This window comes from Arvicola amphibius, chromosome 12 (assembly GCF_903992535.2).
Source record: "Arvicola amphibius chromosome 12, mArvAmp1.2, whole genome shotgun sequence".
Classification (NCBI taxonomy): domain Eukaryota; kingdom Metazoa; phylum Chordata; class Mammalia; order Rodentia; family Cricetidae; genus Arvicola; species Arvicola amphibius.
The window spans coordinates 21,394,486-21,416,365 of record NC_052058.2 but is presented as its reverse complement, the minus strand read 5'-3'; the positions used below and the strand labels follow the sequence as shown (position 1 = coordinate 21,416,365).

General features: G+C 47.5%; 1 protein-coding gene across 1 annotated transcript in view; it reads left to right on the top strand.

Moving 5' to 3' along the window:
• The first annotated feature begins 2,950 nt into the window (after positions 1–2,950).
• The window catches only part of Cfap45 (cilia and flagella associated protein 45), a 34,840-nt gene continuing 15,910 nt past the window's right edge, over positions 2,951–21,880 (top strand). The window contains exons 1-5 of the mRNA XM_042054004.1: positions 2,951–3,196; positions 4,638–4,934; positions 5,566–5,751; positions 19,489–19,614; positions 21,353–21,495. Of these exons, the coding sequence (XP_041909938.1) occupies positions 2,951–3,196; positions 4,638–4,934; positions 5,566–5,751; positions 19,489–19,614; positions 21,353–21,495 (998 nt within the window). The remainder of the gene's footprint in view (positions 3,197–4,637; positions 4,935–5,565; positions 5,752–19,488; positions 19,615–21,352; positions 21,496–21,880) is intronic.

Genomic DNA, 21,880 nt, shown 5'->3' with positions numbered 1-21,880 from the left:
CACTCTTTATCTCTCCTTCAGGAAGGCTCTGTGGACTGCCAGTGTGAGAGGTGATGTCACCGCAGAGAAAACACAGAATCCACTGATTTTTTTTTAAAACATCCTTCCCTGATTTAACTATTTAGAGCTGCAAACTGTTGTTGACACACACGGCAGTGTTCTGGGATGGGATATGCCTCAGCACTGATGCTGCCTGATCCCAGAAGATTCTTATAGAAGTCTAGGAGGTGGATATTACCTTGTTATCACTCCTATTCTATCCCCTTAGGTGTTATAAAGGGCAAGAAACTTAGCCCCATGAAGGAGCAGAAATTTGAACCCTAAGGGAACCTGGCTGAAGGTGGAGTTCATTCAGCTTTTGCTGTTACAGGCTCAACCACAGCGGGGATGTAGAGGGACTGGGGAGTGAATGTAAGGTAAGGGATAATGGGGTGCTGTTCCCGTAAACTAGAGGGGATGAGTTCTCCTAAGGCTCCTGTGAAGGCTGTGTAAGCCCAGAACAGAAAGGACTTGCATGGTGAATACTTGTAAAGACCCAGGAAATGGAAGTGAGGGGACAAAGAGTGGACTTGGTGTGCACAGTGGGCTGCGAGATGGCTGAAGCCCATTGGTGCTCAGCACAGCTTCACTGCCGAGTATGACCATGAAGTATCAGCTGGCTCTATCTGACTCGCTAGAGTGACATTTTCAAGGCAGACAGCAGTGGGGGTCTAAGAAACGCTCATTTTCCTTCTGGCTGTGATCTCCAACTGTTGGCCTGCAGGCAAGTCTGTGGGGCATTTCCTTGATTAATGATTGATGGGGGAGGGCCCAGTCCACAGTGTTCTGGGCCTGATAATAGAAAGCAGACTGAATGAGCCATGAAGAGCAAGTCAGTAAACAGTGTTCCCCTTCTGCTTCAGTTCCTGCCTCCAGGTCCCTGCCTTGAGTTTCTTGATTCCCCCCAGTGGACTGTGACTTAGGACGTGTAAAACAAATAAATCCTTTTCTTGCCAAGTTGCTTTTGTTGCTGATGTCTTCCTTACACCAACAGAGAGCAAACTAAGCCAAAACCCTTTGGGGGCTCTAGCATCTTAAGATCTTGTATCATTTTCTGTTTTCTTTTTAGCTTTTGGTCCCTGCTGAGGTCAGTTTCACTCCTGACTTGGCTCTTCTAATTTTTCCTGGCACCCTTTCAAGCCCTGGAGCCCAGAATGGGTCCCAACCCTGATGCCAGGAGAAACAGCCCCTTTGTACAATGTCCCCTAGGTTGCTTGTCATCTCCTAGTACCGTTCTTTGTGGCTTTCTGTGTGTATTCTGTAACTGATACTGCAGGAAGAGTCCAGCTACCTAAAACAATCTCCTTGGAGGTCTCTCCATGGTGTTTGCTCTTTTTATCTCCTCAGAGCTTTGTTCAAATATCACCATTTCTGACCACGCTCCTTAAAACCGTGCACCTCCTCAGCCTGCATCCCCCTCCTTTCCTGCTGCCATTTATGACTGTCCGAGAGCCAATATGTTTTAGTTACTCATTTTCAGCCTCCGCCCATAGAATCTACACTGCACAGAGGCAGGGTTTTATTGGTTTTTTTTGTTCGTGTAGATCGGTGCTACAGGTGCTGGATAAATATTTGTTGGATGAATAAACGAACGACCCGTCACACCAGCTGCTTGCTCTCAAATCCCCTTGCCTAGTAAGACAGGGCCCAGCCAGCCCAGGGGCACGGCAACTCAACCACTCTTCTGATCTGAGCTGGGACGAAGCTCCTTTGTCGGCCCCCATGCTTCCCTCGTGCTAATTTTCACAAAGCAAAACCCCAAGAAGCTTCACTCCCTGCTGCCAGAGACGCTGCGAAGTGGATGGAGGGTAGGGTGTGTGTGTGCAATCGGAAGGCAAACTGATGATTTGAGGTGAGGGGGATGGAGCGTGGGAGAAGTACCGGAAGAAGACAGCGGAGTCAACTTTCTGTCGTCATTTGCTTTGCCCTCATCCATGAAGCAGAAAGTCACTCTGGAGGTATAGAGGAAGTAGGCGTGGCCCTTGGTGGCCAATAGAAGGAAGAATTAGAGAAGGGGGCGAGGGATTTCAGAAGCTCCACCCAGTTTGGCTTGCCTTTGAGAACAAGCAAAGGTTTGCGCTGTCCCTGTGTGAGTGTGTACCCAGGTGTGTGTGTGAGCACTGACTCACACACCTGGGGCTGAGCCCCAGGTGGGAGAGAGGAATCTGCGTGAGGAGACTGTGAGGAACTTGTGTTGAGTGTCTGCCCAGGAGGATAACGGGTGTGCAGAGGTGTCAGTCCTGTGAGCGTAGGCTGCTGTGTTTTGTCCACCAAGGAGAACAATGGGCACCATTCCTGCCCCTGTTGCTTTCTGAGAACTTGGCAAAGGGCCCAAGGAGCAGTGGAACGGGGAGAGAGGACTGGGTAATAGGACCCTAGGGAAGGGAACAATAAAGGGCCTGGGATTAAATTTGTTAAAGAAAGGCTAAAACAATGAATTAGTAACTGTCTCTGCGAAGAAGTAGGTTTTAGTCCCAGTGGCCAGGGAAGAGGATTACAGAAAAATGCCCTAAAGTTGCATCTAGAGAAATTTAGGTTAGACAAGGAAAGATGATACTCTTGCCTCTAAAGATTATTGGCCTCTGGAATCTCTCAAGGGTCAGAAGGAATGTCTTCAATAAATAGGACAAATCTCATTTCCTAATGGAGGAAAATGGGCAATTCTGCCTGGAAATGCTCAGATACACCCCCCCCCTTTTATGTGTGTGTTTTTCAACACTTACTGCACTTACTGAGGTTCTGTTGCAGGCCGTAGAGGGTAAATTATTGATACATGTGGTCCTGAAGAGAAATAACATATGGATGTGAGCTGTGCTGATTCTTGAAGCCAGTGACACATACCTTTGAGGAACGCATGCCAGACTCCATGGGAGGACTCTCTTGTCAACTCAATACCCTGGAGAACTCCTGAATGCCGTGGGGACCAGGGGTCACCTATATCAGGAATTATCTGCCCCCTCCCATCTACCCAAGGAAACAGGGGAGCCTATTAGGGAGACTTGAAATAATGAGCTTTGTGGTCAGAGGTCCAGTGTCTGCGGGTGGAGAGGGCTTAGTCTTCTTCTTTGGAAAGGGCCTGTCAAAGAGGTGTGAGGAAGAGACCAAGGGATCAGCAGGGGCAGACAGGCCAGTACCACTCAAACCTGAATTGGGCATGGTGAGGTGACAGAAACATTCTCCAGACACCGGGGCGTCATTCTGCTTCACTCCACTTTCCCGAAGAATCCGACTTTTTGGTTGGTTTTCTATCAGGCAAGTTGGTTTTCTAGTGACGGTAGCGTGATGATGGGGATGGGGATGATGTTCACTATCATTTTTTTGCTACACACTCTGCAAGGAACTCACTGGTTTGGATTTATTCCTTCATTGTTTCAAAGAGCAATCCTTGAATTTTTTTTTTAAGGTTACGGCACCTGTTGCCTTCTGGCAGTGGGAGCCCCACAATTAACAAGACAAGCGATCTCTGCTCCCCTGAAAGCGGTAGGAAAAGTAAGGAGCCAGTTATAAAACATGCCTTGTGGCATCGTAAGAGGGGCGAGGCTGGGTCTTAGGGGGATCTTCAGGATGGGTACCTTGACCCATCATCACCAGCATTGTCACCGTCATGGTCAGGCACCTACCACACCCCGGCTCATATTTCCCTACTAGAAAACCACTTAAAAAATTGGACCCTACCATACACCTTCCATGGGTGTACGGAAGACAGTACATCTGGAGATGCAAGGGTGGCTGGAAGCATATGAGGAGGCCAGGAGTGGTAAGGCTTCCCAGTCACAGTGTGGGGTGTGGTAAGACGCAGAGATGAGGTTGAGCCAAACTGGACTATAGATCTTTGCACTTAGAGATGATGCTAAGAAACATGCTTGAGAAGAGAAGTGAGAATCAGATCATCGGAGGAGCTTAAAGGGAAGTTACTGGATGCTTTTCCGGGAGACAGGGTCTTGAAGTTGCGGTCTTGAAGTTACTGGATGCTTTTCCGGGAGACAGGGTCTTGAAGTTGCGGTCTTGAAGTTGTGGCAGTCTTCCTGCCTCAGCCTGTCACACGCTGGGATCCAGGCATTTACCCCATACCTCATGACTGAATGATGCTGAGCTAGATAACAGAGTTGTAAACTGCTTTGTTCAGAAAGTTCTAAGAAGCTGCAAGCAAAGAATGCTCTAGACTAGGAAAAGGATTGCTGTGGTGGTTCAGGCTGAAGTGAGGCCTAGGCTAAGGACTAGACGAAGATAATGGAGTTCAAAACTGTGACTCTTATTCAGAGCAGAACTTGGAGGGGAGAGGAAGGGGTTAAGAAAGACATTGGTTAGCGTGAGCAACTCAAGTATGTGCTAGCTGAGAAATCCTTGAAGAGAGGGTGCCAACACAGAGTAGGAATCGCTCCCATTTTACAGAGGAGGACACTTAAGCTCACGGAGTAGCAGTAACTACCCAGGGAAACTCGTGGACCGACTGAAACCCAAACTCTAGATAGCAGAAGGCCAAGCTTCTGCTCTCCCTGTTGTGGGGTTCCCCTGTGAAATGACTGACCCTGAAGAAGGGTTCAGCCCGCAGCTGGCTCGAGCTGTGGTTTTCCTGTGAGTGGAGACCGGGGCCACAGTGGAGGAAGGGAGAGGTCAGGCTTGGCAAGAGGTACAGGAAGTTCAGCTCTGCGGCAGCCACCTCTCTAGTTAAATGGAGATCGGGCTGCTTTGGAGAGGAACAGACAAGAGCTCCTGAGGCGCAGACCCTGGATCCTGCCTTCTGCAGGTTTCCTGCTCATGGCGGCCTGACCTTCTTAGACCTCCCTCAGATAGCCCCATTTTTACCGCCAGCAGACAGAAACCACGGCGACCACCGGGACAATACCCGAGAGGTGTGCTTTCAGGACACTCGGATGTTTATTGATCCCAAAGGGGTTTGTCACCTCCTGGTAAGGCTTTAATATTTCCTATCCTTTGGAGAGAACTGAAAAAGCAAAGCTTAGGGAGTGTGAGTGATTCTCCTGGAGTCCTCAGGTTCCCGAGAGCAGAAAAGCATACACTACACATTTCCCCTCGTCTCCTGGCTCTCAGAAGCAAAACGTGTTGAAGCCCGAAGGAGCCCAGAGTTCAGGATTTTGAACTGGTGCTGCATGCACTAGAATCCAGGTTTCTAGACTCCTGCCAATCAGCTGATGTTGAAAGCCCAGCACCCTGGAGCTGGGGCTGGCTATGTGCTTCAGGGAACACAGGTTGGTGAATCCTCCTAACCCGACCAACCGAAGCTTCATCTGCTAAACACAGCCCATTCTCTAAGTGACATCTTCATACTCCAGCACGGGACTCAGTGGGATGCCAGTGAGCAATGCAGATTCCAGCCTACTTACTAGAACTGAAGACACAGAACCTGGGTGGAGCTTAATTTGCATCTCAGATGGATTCTTCCTTAATTTTTAGGCAGTATATTCTAGAAGACTGGAAAAAAATTCTCTAACAAGAAAACTGAGGTCTTGGCAGAGCGCCGGCCTGAGCCAGGAACAGTTGTTGTCCCTACCCCCTCAACCCTAGCTCTGTTTGGTGACTGTGGTGGGGTTGCCAGGGGAACCAGCCTGTGCAACTTCCTGGCTTTGGCGTTTTCCACCCTCCTTGGCCTTATCTCAGCATCCGCCACCCAGTCCAGGGCTGTGTACTGGTCACGTAGAAGGGGAAGCTGGTGCCAGGCATGTCCAGGACTCCCAGGGAACATTGGCCCAAGTACTGAATGGTTTGGAGGGTAGAGGCGTGAAGTTCAAGAAGTCTGGGAGGGTGGGTAGGGGCACCATTTCATTAAAGTCTTTCTCTACAGCCTGGGAGGTACCTGCCAAATGGTGATGTGGGTGAGGGTGGTGGTGACTCAAAAGGGTCTCTCTCTGCCTAACTGATGTCTCAACTCATCTTCATCATCCCCTCTGGTGTGTGCTCCTCTCTCTCCTCTCTAGACCCAAAGTCTCCAGCACTTAAGGACCCCATTTCCACCCCAACACTGACATCCTTGCCTCCCCAGTTCTAGGGACTTCTTTCTGTTTGGTTCCAGATTGTTTCCTGTGTTTTAAGTCAGCCCTCCTCTCTCCCTGCCTTGGCTGGGTCTCTTGGGCAGTCGTTAAGAACAGGAAAGAGAGGGGAGTTCTGAAGACGGATGGAGAGCAGTTAGCAATTTAAGGAAAGTAATTCGTGCATCTAAGCGCTTATTTATGTTTTGAGCCTTACTTTGATTTCAAAAGAATTTAGGGTGGTTTGGAGAGTTTAAGTGTTCCAGGAAAGGGGATGGTGACGCAGCTCTCAAGCTTCGTGCAGCTTAGTAGAGAGGGTAAGGTCCATTCCTGAGTCCTGAGGTTTGTTCCACGTTAAGGACAAGGACTCCCCCCTGCTGCCCCCGCACGTGGGGGGGGGCTGGGGAAGAAAAGACTACAAACTGAGTTTTGAGCACAGCCTTATCTTCATATCCCGCCCCTTGGGGTGGGGGCTGTTATCCTTCCCCCCCCCCCCCCCCCCCGGAGGAAACCAGGCCCAGACCAGGGTCAAGCCTTGGGAGGCTCTCAAATCACTGTTGTCCTTTTCCATTCTGTTCCCCCAGGGAACACAGCATGGGAGAGCTTCCTCCAGGCCCTCTAAAATGGGATTTTGGCTGGGAACCAGACTTAGAAGAAACAGCCTTACTGAGGACCAAATGGATACCCTTAAAATGGAGTGACGTGATGGGACAGGTCCAGGGAGATGGAGGTGACTCTTGGCCTCAGGAATGCCTAGGTCTGAGTATAGGGGTTCAGAAAGACCATGCTGCCGAGCCCTGTGCAGAGAGCACAAACCCCTCTACAGGAAAGTGGAGTCCCGTCGCATTCACTGCGCATGCCCAGCTAACCCCATCCTATTTCCTTTCTTGCCTAGCTTCAGCGTGTGTCACCCTAGTGCTGGAAGGCCAGGTCCTCCATGCATTTCAGAGGGGCCAGAGGAAGGGGAGGACAGAGAGTAGCACAGCATTGCTCCGAGACAGGAGATACGCTTCAGTGAGAAGCCAGACTTTATTTTAATAGCTCCCTGAGACCATGTCTTTCAGGCTCCTCCAACTAAATATGCTTACTCATCATAGAGTCAAACTTCCTGTGCCTCCTGCTTCAGGCAGTGTGGGGAACAACTCAAGGGCCAGCGGGGTGACTGGCTAAGCACCCTTTAAGGCTTGGAGGGATGAGTAGGCTGTTCCAGGGCCAAGTCCCAACCAGAACTGACTGGCTGTGCCCCAGCCCCTTGTCTTCTCTCCTGGATCCTGACCCCTGGCTAGCGACCTAGGCCCTATTCTGGGACTTCCCAGGGAGCGGTGGACTTCCCTCTTCTTCTAACTACTTAGCCTCTTACCCCTTCTCTTCGCTCTCACCTCTGGGCTTGCTGGACGGTGAGGACATGATGAAAATGGGATAGAGTGGAGGAGGGTGAGAGGTTTGCTTATGGCGGAAGGTAGAAGGGAAAAGACTCTGAAGATGCGCGAGTAGAAATAGCTGGAAGAAGAAGAAAAGGATGTGGGGAGATGAGTGGGCAGGGTTGATGGAGGGAGGTAACCGCTTGAAGCCTCACCAGATAAGGATAGGGTTCTGCTGTGCTTTGGGCCAAGTTTTGCTGAGAAAAAAAAAAAAGAGTTCTTGATTTTGTGAGGCTTATGCAGTTTTGGAAGCTCCAATTGAGATAAGCAATACAAAATTATTAATCCAAAATTAAAAACAGAAACAAACACTTGGAATAATAAACAAAGCTGGAGTAATTTTAAGTTTTTGAGCATTCTGGAAAATGTTACAAAAAATCTCCACTCCTAGAGGAGTAATATGCTTTGTGAATGGCTTTTGGCCCCACCTCTTGGTCTCTACATAAGATAATGGTTTCACAGCCTGAGGTAACAACTTTTTCTGGGCTGTGGGTTGATCAACACTTTTATTATTATTGATAGATTAGAATGTTTCACTTCACAGTTTGTTGTAAGCAAAATCATGTTGGTTTTTATTGTTGTCAAATTTGGGGAAATTTGTATTAAATTTCTTTCTTATAGAAGCTGTAAGATTTCAGAGCATTGTTCAGTAATTAATCTTAAGTGTTCTTTGAATTGATGATACTCATTAATCAGATTGTCGCTGGTCCTCCTCTTGCTGTGCTAATATAGGTTTCATGCATTCTCTATCAATGTCAATGCTTTGTATTAAATCAACAAGGAATTTAACATTCTCCCAATGTTTGTGTCATTTCCTTCATCTTGTTAAATGGATTACTACACACCCTAAATTTAGTCTTCTTATTCCTCCAAATTTCATCTGTTCCTCTTTTGGAATTACCCCTTTTGTGGTATAATTTAAAAATTGTTTTAATATGCTTCTCAATTTCAAAGTAATTCCTACTGATTTCAGGGCTTGTTTTTTCTATTTCTGTTTCATGAGCTGCCAATTTTAAGTTCATTTAAATGTATTTACATACATACACTCAGTGACGTAGGAAGAAAATATATTGTCCATACATATCAAAATCAGAAGTCTTTTAAATTTGACTTGCATGATTGACACCTTGAAAAGTAGGCTGCTGGGGATTTAGGTCAGTGGTAGAGCAGTTTCCTGGGATGCCTGAGGCCCTGAGTTTGATCCTCAGTGTAAGGAGATTGCAAGTGGGTAAAAGGCAAAAACTTGACGTCCTGGGCTTGATCCCTGGATGTCGTAGCCAACGTTGGTATTCATGGTACTCTTATATGGAGATGGAAGGCAGAGGCAGGGGAATCACGCCACCCCACCACACCCCTGCCCAAACACGTGTGTGTGTGTTTGTGTGTGCCACAAATATATAAATAAACAAAAATATCAGTCCAGATGGAATGTTCTCATCAACCCTTCCCCTTAGGGCACAGGGGACTATGCAGAAGAGCAGACTGAGAGATCATAAGAGGCAGAGGTGATGGATGACACCAGGGAACAATGTCTTCCAGACACAACAGGTCTGATGCATGCATGAACTCACACCAAGGAAACAGTGTCTTCCAGACACAATAGGACTGACACACGTACGAACCCACAAAGATTGTTGCAGTGAACACAGGGCCTGCACAGGTCCAAGCCAAGTGTGGGAAGGGGACATGAGCTTCCATCCCTAACCAAGAAGCTATCTCCAGTTGACCACCCGTCATAAAGGAACAATTAGTTTCTCCATTAGAGTCTCACTGGGTATACAGATCACTCGGAAGGCCAGGCCCCAGGTCCAGCACTAGATGGCCAACACAAAATGAACTCAATGACCTCAATGATGTTTCTTCTTCTTGTTCTTGTTCTTGTTCTTCTTCTTCTTTCTTTTTTTCTTCTTCTTCTTCTTCTTCTTCTTCTTCTTCTTCTTCTTCTTCTTCTTCTTCCTCCTCCTCCTCCTCCTCCTCCTCCTCCTCCTCTTCCTTCTTCTTCTTTTTGGTCTTATATTGCTTTGTTTGGACATTTTATCTCCTTGCTGATCTTTTGCTCATATAATATAGTTTCTGATTTTTTTGTTTTTGTTTTGAGACAGGGTTTCTCTGTGTAACAATCCTAGCTGTTCTGGAATTCACTTTGTAGATGAGAATGGTCTCAAACTTATAGAGACCTACCTGCCCTTGCCTCTGCCTCTCAAGTGCTGGGATTAAAGGTGTGTGTCACTATCACCCAGCTGAGTTTTGTTATTTATTTATTTATTGGGGTGTATGTGTGTACATGTGTATGTGTTTCTCATGCTTTTTCTTTCTTCCTTTTTTATTTTATTTTATTTATTATTTATTATATTCACTTGTTTTCTAACGAGAGAGAGAAAGAAGTGGAGTTGGAAGGGTGGTGGGGAAGTAGGAAGGATCTGGAAGGAGATGAGAGAGGGGAAACTATCATCAGAATATATTGTATTAAAATTCTTTTCAAGAAAAAAGAAGCTCCAAATAAAAACATAAATAAATTACAATGGGGTTTAAAGCAGCCTATTCAATGATTCAGTATAATCAATTAATTTTATTAATTTTTCAAGTCTTTGGAAATATATTGTGGGTATGGAGAGATAGGTCTGTGGTTAGGAGCACTGACTGCTCTTCCTGAGGACCCAGCTTTAATTCCCAGCACCCACAGGGCAGATCATAATTCTAGTTCCAGGGGATCCAATGCCATCTTCTGGCCCCCAGGGGTACTGCAGGCGTGTATTGCACAATTTAATCATATAATACTCATGCACATAAAAATAAATAAGGAAAATGTTCAAAAAATTTAAGAAGAAAATATGTTGGAGAGTCCTTAAAATATCCTAGCTCTGCTCCACGGTGTGGTAGGCAGAATGACACACACCTTTCCGACACATTGCCCAGATGTCCAACCCTTTATCCCCAGAACTTGTGAATACTAACTTCCATGGCAAAAGAGGTTTTGCAGAAATGATGAAGTTAGGGAGCCTGAGATGGGGGTGATCTTCACCGTTCTGGGTGGAGAGAGTCCTGAAAACCTTTCCACAGCTGAGGGAGGTGTGACTGGCAGAACTGCTGGAAACAGTCAACAATGATGCCTTTGTGGAGAGTGGAAGGGGTCATGGGCCAAGGGAAAGGGGCGGCCTTAGAAACCAGTGAAACCCACATCAGACTTTAAGACTGTAATAAATTCATGGTTATTGAAGCTACTAAATTCATGGTGATTTGTTATAGCAGCTGTGGAAAACTAATACGCAGGACTTGGGTAGTTTTAAAATGAGAACACTGCCAGCCTCATTATGTGTAGGAAAATCCGGGTGACAGGTGTATTTCAGGAACTGTAATAAGGAAATGCAAAGAGAAAACATCAGCGAAGGAGAAACGCAAGTAGACAACTGTTCGGGTGCAACTTTTCTCTAATGAAACATATGATGTACGTATAACTATATATGTTATATTGTTGTGTCTCTTTTTAGACACGAAGAACTTTGGTTTTTACTAGGAATTAATATAAATGGAATTCCCACTTAAGATTTCATCCTATTTTTACTTGTGTGTGTGTGTGGTGTGGTGTGTATGCGTGCATATATGCTTGCATGTGTGTTCAGTTCCATTGTATAAGTGTGCATGCATGTGCGTATATGTGCTTGCAATGTGTTCAGACATATTGCATGAGTGTGCATGCATGTGTGTATGTGTGCTTACATATGTGTTCAGATACACTAGTAAGTGTGCATGCATGTGTGTATGTGTGCTTACATATGTGTTCAGATACACTAGTAAGTGTGCATGCATGTGTGTATGTGTGCTTACATATGTGTTCAGATACACTGCATGAGTGTGCATGCATGCAGAGACTGGAGGCTGGTGTTGGTTATCCTCCTCAGTTGCTCTCCTCCTTATATAGTGAAGAAAGGTCTCTCACTTAAACCCAAAACTTGCTGATTCTGTTAATCTAGGAAGCCATCTTGCTCTGAGAGCCCATCTCTGCCTCCTGAGATTAGGGATTGTCATACCTGCCCTGCTCATCAGGCATTTATGTGGATTTTCAGGAACTGAACTCTGGTCTTCAGGCTTGTGTGGCACACGTTTTATCCAATGATCCAGCTTCCCGTGCCCACTTTTACGGCTTTACAGCACTGATGGTTAGAGGAATAGTTTTCACAGTCTGGCTTCTGGCTTTGTTCATTCCCAGCCTTATCCCCTCACCCCATTTTTGGATCCTTTAGGCATCAGGCTCACAACACAGCCATATGGAGACTGGTTGATAACTTGTGGCCTGGATGTCCAGTAGGTTGACTTAGTAGCCTGGTGGGAGGAGCGTTCTAGGAAGCTTTCCTATTAAAGGAGAGTCTTAACTGTACATGCGAGTGATGGAAACCACACCATCATGTGTCATGGAATCCAGAATAAATGTTTCTTTAAATCAACTGACGTTGTGCAAAGATGTGACTAAGCAGACGTATTGCTCAGGGCTTTGCTATGAGCCTTAAGCGCCTCATGCAAGCCTCAGGCCTGGAGCAAGGTGCTGTTCACTGTGAGGTACACTCAGACGGAACACTGGGGCGTGATTTCTTAGGGCGCACTCTATCACCACCCCTCCCTGCCTTTATGCCTTCCCTTTAGCTGGCAGTCTGAGTCGTGAAAGGAACACGTGCCTTGTTTTGCAATTGCCTTTCTCGGCCTGACTTTCATCTTTGGTGGGGGGGCCTAATAGCTACCTCAGGGAGGTGTGGTTAATAATTGGATTCCAAAGGAGGTAAGAGTGGAAGAATCCAGGGAATGAACTCTGCAGCTTTTTGGATTAAGTAGCAGCAGAGGCAGCAGCAGCGGTGGTTGGAATTTGTGGTGGTGGAAGAGGAGGAGGAGGAGGAGGTGGTGGAAGTGGTGGAGGTGGTGGAAGTGGTGGAGGTGGGGGTGGAGGGGGTGGGTAGTTGGCCCTGTCTTCCTTCCTCCACTCCCCAGGGCTTGTCAACAGATTTCGGATGCTTAGGTTGGATTAAGGGTCAGAGTTTGGAGGGAGATTTGGGGGCTTGGAGAGACCCAGAGCTCAGAAAATAAACCTCTGAGAAACAAACAAACAAAAAGCAAAACAAAACAAAAAACCCTCACCTGGTTGGTGGGCGATTTTGTGAGGTGTGGGGCATGCAGGATCCCAAGTCAACTCAGTTCCGTCCTGCAGATGGGGAGGCATGGGGGAACAAGACCAGACTGGGTGAATCTTAAGCTCCTGAAAACATTCACAGTAGGTGAAATGCAGGCCCTCTAAGCTGGAGCTATGGATTTTGACGCGGTTTAGGTAGGATTTACGTATTTATTGGATGGAGCTTGCTATAATGTTGCCGAGGCAGGTTTTGAACTTCCTGTCTCAGACTCCCTGTGTTTTCAGTAAACTCTCCACGGATCTCAGAGCTCATGAGACTACATACACGTCTTCAGGGCTAGGTTGTTCCTTGGTCTAGTCAGAGTCCCTCCTACTGTGAAATTTGTTTGGTTTAATACAGCTTGCTTCTCTGCAGCCTGAACTCTCATCAGGCAGGTTTGGTTTGGCTCCTCCTGGAAACCCGTAGCAGTAACCATGGAAACCTAGGGTGGGTGGAAGGGTCTGTGAGGGAAAACCACTATCCGCCTGGCTGTTGGTCTCCTTTATAGTTGAGCTCTCCTGGGCCCATGGAAAGTAGGTCCTTTAAAGTTTGAGCCTGACTTAAACTGAAGGAAAGCCAAAGTGGACGTTAGGGGCGTATCCGAGGGTCTCAACCTTCAAGAGCCTCATTCCTGATCCTCTGTAGGGCTGGAAAAGCTCGAGGAAAAGGGTTCCTGCTTTAAAATTACCTTGTGACTGTCCCAGGAACTGAAAGGGGCGGGACAGGGGGCGGGGCTAAACCGCGAACTGCGGATTCTTGGTTGCTAGGGTAACGCGTCAGCGCCTGCGGAGCTGGTGAAAGCGCCTGCAGCTGAAGCTGTGGCAGAGATGGTGAGGCTCTGAGGCTATAGTTCCTGAGTCCTGAAGTGGACTGGGGCTCTGAGGCGGAAAGCTGGGGTTTTCTCTGAGAGGCTGGGGAGGATAGGAAGTTCTGGGAGTGAGGAGAGGACCACAGTGGAAACTGAGTGAAGGAAGTCCAGAGGCGGATTCAAGAGACTTGTTACTTGCTGACTGGCAACCTCGGGTGGGGTTGAATGAGGGGTGTGCTGCATCTTTCCCCGTCCACTGGGCTGGGTCCTTTGGGTTGTGTGATGTGATGTGATGTGATGTGGAGAAAAGCTCCAACAAGAAGGCCAGATGATAGGCTCGGAGACCCACTCTGCGGCTAACCAGCCGGGTGATCACAGGAAAGGCACCTAATGTTCCAGAAGAGCCTCGGCTCTCCCTTGTGTGAGAATGGTTTAGGATCACTCGTTGGGCACGCCGTAAGCATTTGTGAATGAATGAATGAATGGATGGGTGAATAAATGAACTGAACGAACAAATGAATGAATGAGGAGGATTCCAGGTTTACAAAAGTCCTGAGGAATGATTGGGATAAGTCGGACAGTCCTGAGATTCATTGAGCTGCCATGGCCATAGATTGAGAAGACCAGCGAGACCTGGTAGGAGCCATGGAAGCCTGGGCCTGCGTGTGTGGGTTCTGAGGGATAAGGGGAGGCTGTGGACAGGTGTTGGAGCATACAGTTACTGGAACTTACTTAGAAGGTCTGGCACCTGGGTGGCTAAGTGGGGTAATTGGGTTGTATTTGTGGACACACTTTAGACTCAAAGGCTGCCTTGCTTTTGTGGATTTAGTGGATTTCAGAAGAAGCTGGCTTATTATGAAAGAAGTAAGTTTTCAAGTTGCCAACTTTCAGGGACCCCCTAAAATGGAGCGATGGGGATCCCTTTCAGTTGCACATTTTATTTGATGTCTCCTCTCAGCACAACAGTGTGTGTGTGTGTGTGTGTGTGTGTGTGTGTGATGACCTGACACGGTGCCTGATATCTAAGGACAAGGGCTAGACGTTAATGCATGGCTCCTGTTTTAAAAGTATCCTTTCCCCAAGTATTCATGAATCAGTAAGTTGCAACTGGACTAGCTAGACACGCGGGCTGCATAGCTCCCAAAGCCCAGAGATTCCCACCCAAAGACCATTCAGGAAAAGGGTCTGGCTGAGTTACTTGACCCTTATAAAATTCTTTGGATAGGAATGGGTATATAGATACGTTGGGAAGGTAGTGGGTTTGAATAATCCCCAGCAGGCCAAGTGTGCGCATGCGTGAGTGTGTGTGTGTGTGTGTGTGTGTGTGTGTGTGTGTCTATATTGCTACTCACAAGGGTTATTTTTGGTGGTGTTTTGTGGTTTTTTTTGTTTTTTTGTTTTTGAGAGCATGGAGGAATGAGAAGAGGTGGTGGCAGGGAGGATCATAGACAGGCTATTAATCACTTCAAAAGAAAATAATTGATAGCATCCTCTAGAGGGAGGGGCAGGAGCCTCAGTAACAACTCTGCTGTAATGTTTAGGCAATCCTCCACAGATGGGCAATCTCATCCACTTAAAAATAGAGGACAACCAGCTGGATCACTCAGTGTGAAAGGCAAGGGGCCTGATGTGTGTGGGAGTCCTTCCTTCCTTAGTAGCCAAGTCTATGGAAAAGGATCTGAAGTCTAACTTTGCCAGCCCCTGTTGACTGTAAGAGGAGCTAGCTCTCAGAGTAGGAAGGACATCTAAGAACGAGCCTGTCTTTGTCTTTGTTCAGTTGACAGGTGTTGGACTTACGTCAGGGAAACTCCACACCAACCTCTTCCAGTCCCTGCTAGCACCGGCTTGCTGAATTTAAGCCGAATACACCAGATCCCGCCATCTATATAAACAAAGATGAGTTAGTTATTTAGGGGCTGCATGATCTCACCTTCAGAGTCAGGTGCCTGCCCCAAGGTTATACTTGTTTTCAACTAGGAAGATTATTTTGCTATTGTTTTTATTTTATTGTTCGGTTTCTTTTCTTTTTTTTTTCTTTTTTTGGTTTTTCGAGACAGGGTTTCTCTGCAGCTTTTTTAGAGCCTGTCCTGGAACTAGCTCTTGTAGACCAGGCTGGCCTCGAACTCACAGAGATCCGCCTGCCTCTGCCTCCCGCATGCTGGGATTAAAGGCCTGCGCCACCACTGCCCGGCTATTGTTCGGTTTCTTGATCATAAAATAGTTACCTACTCGTTGCAGAAAACTGTTCAGTATAAGAAACAGCTTCAGATGGTAATGTCCACCTGAAGTGCAGGGGGTGGAGGGCGGAATCACTGATATGCGATGCTATGCTTGGCTTTTACCTGAGCGTCCGAGAGCCAAACTCAGGCCCTCACACTTTTCATGCAACAAGCATTTTGCCACTAAGCCAGCCCTCTCTACCAACATTCCCACAGGAGTACTTACATAGTTCTTAGAATGTATTTTTCGTCAATAACATTTTGACAGTTTTATAGTTATATAATGAGGTTTAGTCATTTCACCCCCCCCCCATTCCTCTCACATCTTCCTATCCTATCGAAAAAGACATGTTTCTTAAAGACTTCGTATGATATGGGAGTCCCCTCAGTGTGCTGTGATTACCATTAATGAATAAAGAAACTGCCTTGGCCTGTTGCTAGGGCAGAACTTAGGTAGGTGTGTGGGGGGGACTAAATGGCATGCTGGGAGAAAGGAGGCTGAGTCAGGGGGACGCCATGGATCCTCCGCCGGAGATAGACATGCTGGAATTTTGCTGGTAGGCCACGAGCTTGTGGTGATAGACAGATTAATAGAAATGGGTTAAATTAAGATGTAGGAGTTAGCCAATAAGAAGCTAGAGCTAATGGGTCAAGCAATGATGTAATGAATACAGTTTCTGTGTGATTATTTTGGTTCTGGGTGGCCGGGACGAACAAGCGGCTTGCTCCATGCAACATTCATATATTATGGAGATCTCCCTATTTAAACTCTGTCCATTTGACTTAATCTTTCTGTCTCCGCATCTCCATCAGAGCACCCTTGTTTGGAACAGATTCTCATGCTCCTGGGACGAGATGGTTTCTAAAGAGAAAGGGGCTGCTGGGTCACCACAATCAGCTTGTTAATGCAGGGCCTGCATGTTTATCTGTTTCCTGATCAATCTTCGTCTTCCCCATTGCTACCCCTCCCCACCTTCTCAGCTGTTGGCAGCTGGAGCAAACTGCTTTTCCTTCCAAGTCTGTCTCTTTCCAAGCAGGAGCAGGCAGCTCCTGGCTAGCCACAGCTCAGTATCGTGGGGATATTTATTTGGTCATGCAAGAAATAAAACCAACCCTTTACCTCCTAAGAGGACCACTTGGCTACTGCCTCCGGTCCAGAGGGATCCAACTTTCCATTTCTGCTTGGTTCTTCATTTTTTTTCCTAGTGTGTTTACACAGTGACCTCTCTAGTTCTTGTTACTCTTGGCAAAATTGGTTATTCTAGCCCTGGGGTAAGGTTTGTGGCTTCAAAGTCAGCGGTTCTCAAATGAGGTTTTTTTAGATACCCAATACTAGTGCTCATAGCTTCCCCTGGGCCTGCTCAGTGGCTATTTTTTCTGTGGTCATTTGCTTTCCTTCCTCTGTTCTGACTTCTAGATTCAGGCAGTGGATTATTTCCTGTGGTGACTTCCTCCAACCTGGGTACCAAGGACACAGGAAAGAGGAGACAGTCCCTGCTTTGAGGGACCTATAGTCTGGTGCACAATGCCACACACCAGGAGCCCTTGAAAAGAAGCAGGAAAACAGATGCGAAAACAATAATAATACTTTCCATCTGTACTCCGGAGCCCTTTCATATACATTATTATCCACAGTGCAGACCGCATATGTGACCTGGAAAACGTGGAATGGTGGAGTGACTTGGAGTCAGACAAGCATTTCCCAGAGACTTCCGTCTCAGTCTGGTCTAGACTCCTTGAGGTCACTTTGTTTAATTTCTTTCCTTGTTTTGCATCACATGTAAGTTGGGTTCCTACTCTGTACCAGGTCCTGCACATTTTCCTTAATTGCATAGAGAACTTAATCTCCACCCTTCGTTATCCTTCCTCCCTCCCCCGCCATGCTTAGCCTCAATCCTACCCACTGAACTTTCTGTTCATTTCTCTTGTTCTATTTTCAATGGAAATGGGAGCATGTTCCTCATTGCCACCAATTAACAACCCGTCAGAGGCTGCTATTTGGCATCATTGGGGCCCATATATATATATTTGAGACAGGGTTTCTCTGTGTAACAGTCCTGGCTGTCCTGGAACTCGCTTTGTAGACCAGGCTGGCCTTGAACTCACCAAGATCCACCTGCCTCTGCCTCCCAAGTGCTGGGATTAAATGTGCTGCACCACCATCATCCGGCTGGGGCTACCATATTTACCTTTCAATAAATCCAGGCTTGTCTTCTCTGCTGTCTTGAAAACGTAAAGGGGGCTCCCTCTGTAAGCCTATGCTGGCAGTGCCAGGCAGTGAGGCGAAGGCACACCCAGCTTCTCTCATTGTTTGGTAGAGAGCCAGCTGGAGAATAATTGCCCAGTTGTGGGTAAAAACCTGACACAGGTGCTACAGGGACTGGAAGGTGGTCTTGTTGGTAGCGGCAGCTCACCGAGAGCTTGTGAAACACTGGCCAGTGTTTACTGAGCTGGACTGGACTGCGAAGTCCACGTCTCTGTTTACTCCATCCCCCTGGTGGCTTCTGATTCGCAGACTTGGAGGGACCCAGTGTGTCTAGACCATTTCCCCAAGATATCTCAGCTTACAGCGCTTTGTCGAGGCGGGTGTGGGCTCCTCCAAAGTAATGTATGAATCAGCTTTAGATTAAGGTTCCCGTTATCCAGAAGTTCTTGCAGAAACGGCTTCCTGGTTGCAGATAGCTACTCTCAGGGGCCGAGCCAAAGCTGGACTGACCGCTGGGACTGGAGGTTGTGATTAGCTGGGCTCTTGGGTGTAAGCAGCAGAATGAGAACTCTTGTTTAAGTAGGATGGAACACCCTGAGAGGATTTAGGAAAGCCCGCTGATTTTGCTCCAGAGGGAAGCCAGGTTTGGAAAATAGGAACAGAGGGTGCCTCTTCAGCTGTAACCAAGGCCAAAATCAAAACCGGGAACTGCTCTGGCGCGTGCTCCCCAGCAGTGCTAGCTTTGCGTGCTGGTGGTGTCCTTATCAGCGCCGCCCCAGAATGCTGACTGTGGCTGCTCTCGCCATGCGTGTCAGAAAGGCTTTGCTTGTTCTGCGTCTTGCATCACCGGTTCTCCAGCCGCTGTCAGGTCGGGGGCATCTTATTGGCTCAGCTTAGGTCCCCTGCTTGACTAGGAAGGCAAAGACATGATGTGTGCAGCTTTTGTTGTTGGGAATGAGCTTTGTCTCTTGCAGTTGTTAGTGGGTGTGTGTGCGCGTCGGGTGGTGGCGGGGGGGGGGGGGGGGGGATCGGGAAATCTGCCAAACATAGGAAGCTATTGGCACATTGAATGGTATGGTGTATATTACGCTTTGGTTAATTTTGTCTTATTGTAGTGGGTAATCAATCATTGTTTATCCACTACCTGAAGTTTGTCAGTCATCCCAGGCTGAGCTGTGACCCAAATGAATCTCTACATCTTTTATTTCCTTTTGTGGTATGTCCTTAGTGAAGGGGGCCCCAGAGCTTGGCTGAGAAGATGGTAGTGAAGAGGGCACGTGCAGCCGCCTCTCAAGGCCATTCTTGTGGGAATTGCCACAGTGGGGCAGGAAATGGGGTACAGTGTTACTCTATTCCTCTTGGAGTCTTTTCCTCCGTCCTTTCATCTGTACCTTGTGACTGACATGGCTTCATCAGCTCCTAAGATGACAGAAATGGTCTTTTGTAGAGCTGGTGCACCTTGTCAAGAGATTCCTGCCCCCCACGCGGATGTCGTACCCCTGCATTTCTGGTCCTATACAGATACTTTCTGTAAGAGCTTTTCCCACCCAATCACCCTTCAGGCCTTCGTCATAAGCTAGAGAAATGTTTGTGGCCTGTGGTCTGGATGTCACTGGATAATGATGTCCAATCCTTTCTGTCTCTCCCTGCAGCCACTAAGTACAGGGGACGCCTCAAGCTCCGCTTCCACTGCTTCCAACAGGTCACGGAATAGGACTCGCTATCGGACCAAAGCCGTGAACTCGGAGGTAGATGAGAGCCTTTTTGGAGGTGTCAAGGTAACTAATCATTGGCAGGTCCCCCACGGGTAGCCGCCCCCAGATAGCAGTGGTCTAGACCAGTTTGCTTAGGATGAAGCTTGTGCTAGCCACAGAGATTTCACCTCAAAGAAAAAGGGGGAAGTTCTGTGTCCCTAGCTGTCCAGCTCTGACATCTGGTATGTTCTAAAGCAGGGGTACCTGGTTCCTCACCTCTGAAAATTCCCAGTTCTTCACAGCATCAGAGTACAAAACAACACAAACAACCTCCCTTTGTCGCCTTCCGGTACTGAACTAAAACAGTTGCTTAGCTTGGGGAGACGAGCAAGACTGACCCAGACTAGGATGATGGTAGTTCCTGGAGCGCAGAGAAGGAGAGGTAGCGAGTCGTTTGGAACAGTTCTGGTGCCTGTGACAGACAAATAGGAAGGAGGTAAAAAGAGTGAGACTCGGAGAGCCGAGCAGGGAGGGGTTAAGAGAGAGGAAGAGCCGAGGGGAGAAAGAAGTGATACTTTTGGAAGCGTAGGTGGGCTGGGGAGTAGAGAGCTGGTGTCTGTTCCTGCTCTTCATTGGCCTGGCTGGGTATTGAAGACAGCTTTCCTGAGGGACCTTGGAAGATTTTCCACTCTGTGGTGGTTTCCCCCTTGGTAAAGGCAAGAATGAAAAGAAGGCAATTTTATAATCACCCTTAGAGACTCTTTTTGAGGAGAAGGGGACTCATGGAAATTTCTAGTCGAAGGAGGGTGGGAAATGGCCAAGGGCTCCGGGACTAGTCGTGTCCTGGCCCCAAGAAGTTCTTTGGCCTCATGGGTAGAAGAGAGTCCAGGAAGTGGGCGGTAGGGGGCAGAAGTGGCCTGTGGCGTGACTGAGTTGTGCCCTTCCGGAAGCAGAGATGGACAGCAGGTGGCAGCAGTGCTCAGGGGACAGGGCAAAGCGAACCAGTCCAAGCCACCCTCCTAGACACCAGGCAGGTGTCAGTTACTGCATTTATAGCGCCTCCATTTTCCTGTGTTTAGAAATTCCCTGAAGTGGGTGATTGTATTTTTTCGATAACTCTTTCACAGTTAGAAAAAGATCTGAAAAACATCCCACACCCGATCTGTGCTCATTTTGCTGAATCCTCGGTGATCTCCTTAAGCACTTTTCCTTTGCTAAGAGTCTCGCTGTGTAGCCTAGGCTAGCTTCACACTAGCCTTCCTCCTGCCTCTGCCTCCCAGTTGCTGGGATCACAGGTGTGTTCCACCATGCTTGGCCCAAACACTTTAAAGGCAGGTTCCTGTTAGGCCACTTAGCATGTCTGACTCCCTCAATTTTTTTTTAAATCACTAATCATTAGAAAAGATTACAAATTACTAATTCTAAAGAGTAGATTAATCTATAACATGTATTGCTTCAAACTCATTGTGGTCCAAGAATTTCACAAGACCAGAAATGTTCATAAAGAGATAACTACACATCAGAATTTTCGTTTTCATTCCTAAGCTTTTTAATATAGGGATAGATACGCACTGTCACCCCCTTCTCCTCCGCACCCCTTGGCACAGTCTCTGGCATCCTCAAGAGGAATGCTTGCCCATGAATAGAAGGCACTATAATGCCCTAGCTTCTTGATGTCCAGCAGTCTCTATCAGAGCCAGTTCCCCTTGGCACCCCCATGGCTGGATGGGGTGGAAGCTCCAGGGAAGCTACCCCTGAGGTTAGGATGGGTCAGTGGTAAGTGGAGTGACCAGTCTCAAAGTCTTGCTCTCTGATCTCATAGCCTGCACCCCAGGGCAGGAGTGACAGCCCCATCGTGCTGCTCCGTGATAAGCATGCTGTCCGGAAAAGTCTCACTGCTCTGGGTCTGGACCACAAGCCAGAGACAATCCAACTCATCACCCGAGACATGGTCCGAGAGCTCATGTGAGTCCCCACGGCCTAGTCCTGGGTTCTGGGCTCAGCCAGTGCCTCTGCGCAGGGTGATGGGGAAACCAGGCTGGGCCATCCAGCCAGCCCAATTCTAGCTGCCTTTCTAGTCACTCCTCTCCTCTTTTCTTTTACTTTTGGGTTTTTTTGTTTTGCTTGCCCTGTATAGATATTTTTTAAATCTCTTTTTTGTTAATATATACAGAAATGGATTTCATTGTGACATTTTCTTATATCTGTATACTTTGTTCCTAATTGTCCTTTATCCAGTGCCTTCCTGTCCTCCCTCTTCCCTTCTTCAGGGTCCCCTTCCCCCTCCAAATAGTCCTCTTCTGCTATCATGACACATATATGCCAATATCCTCTATAGTTCCCTTCTTCT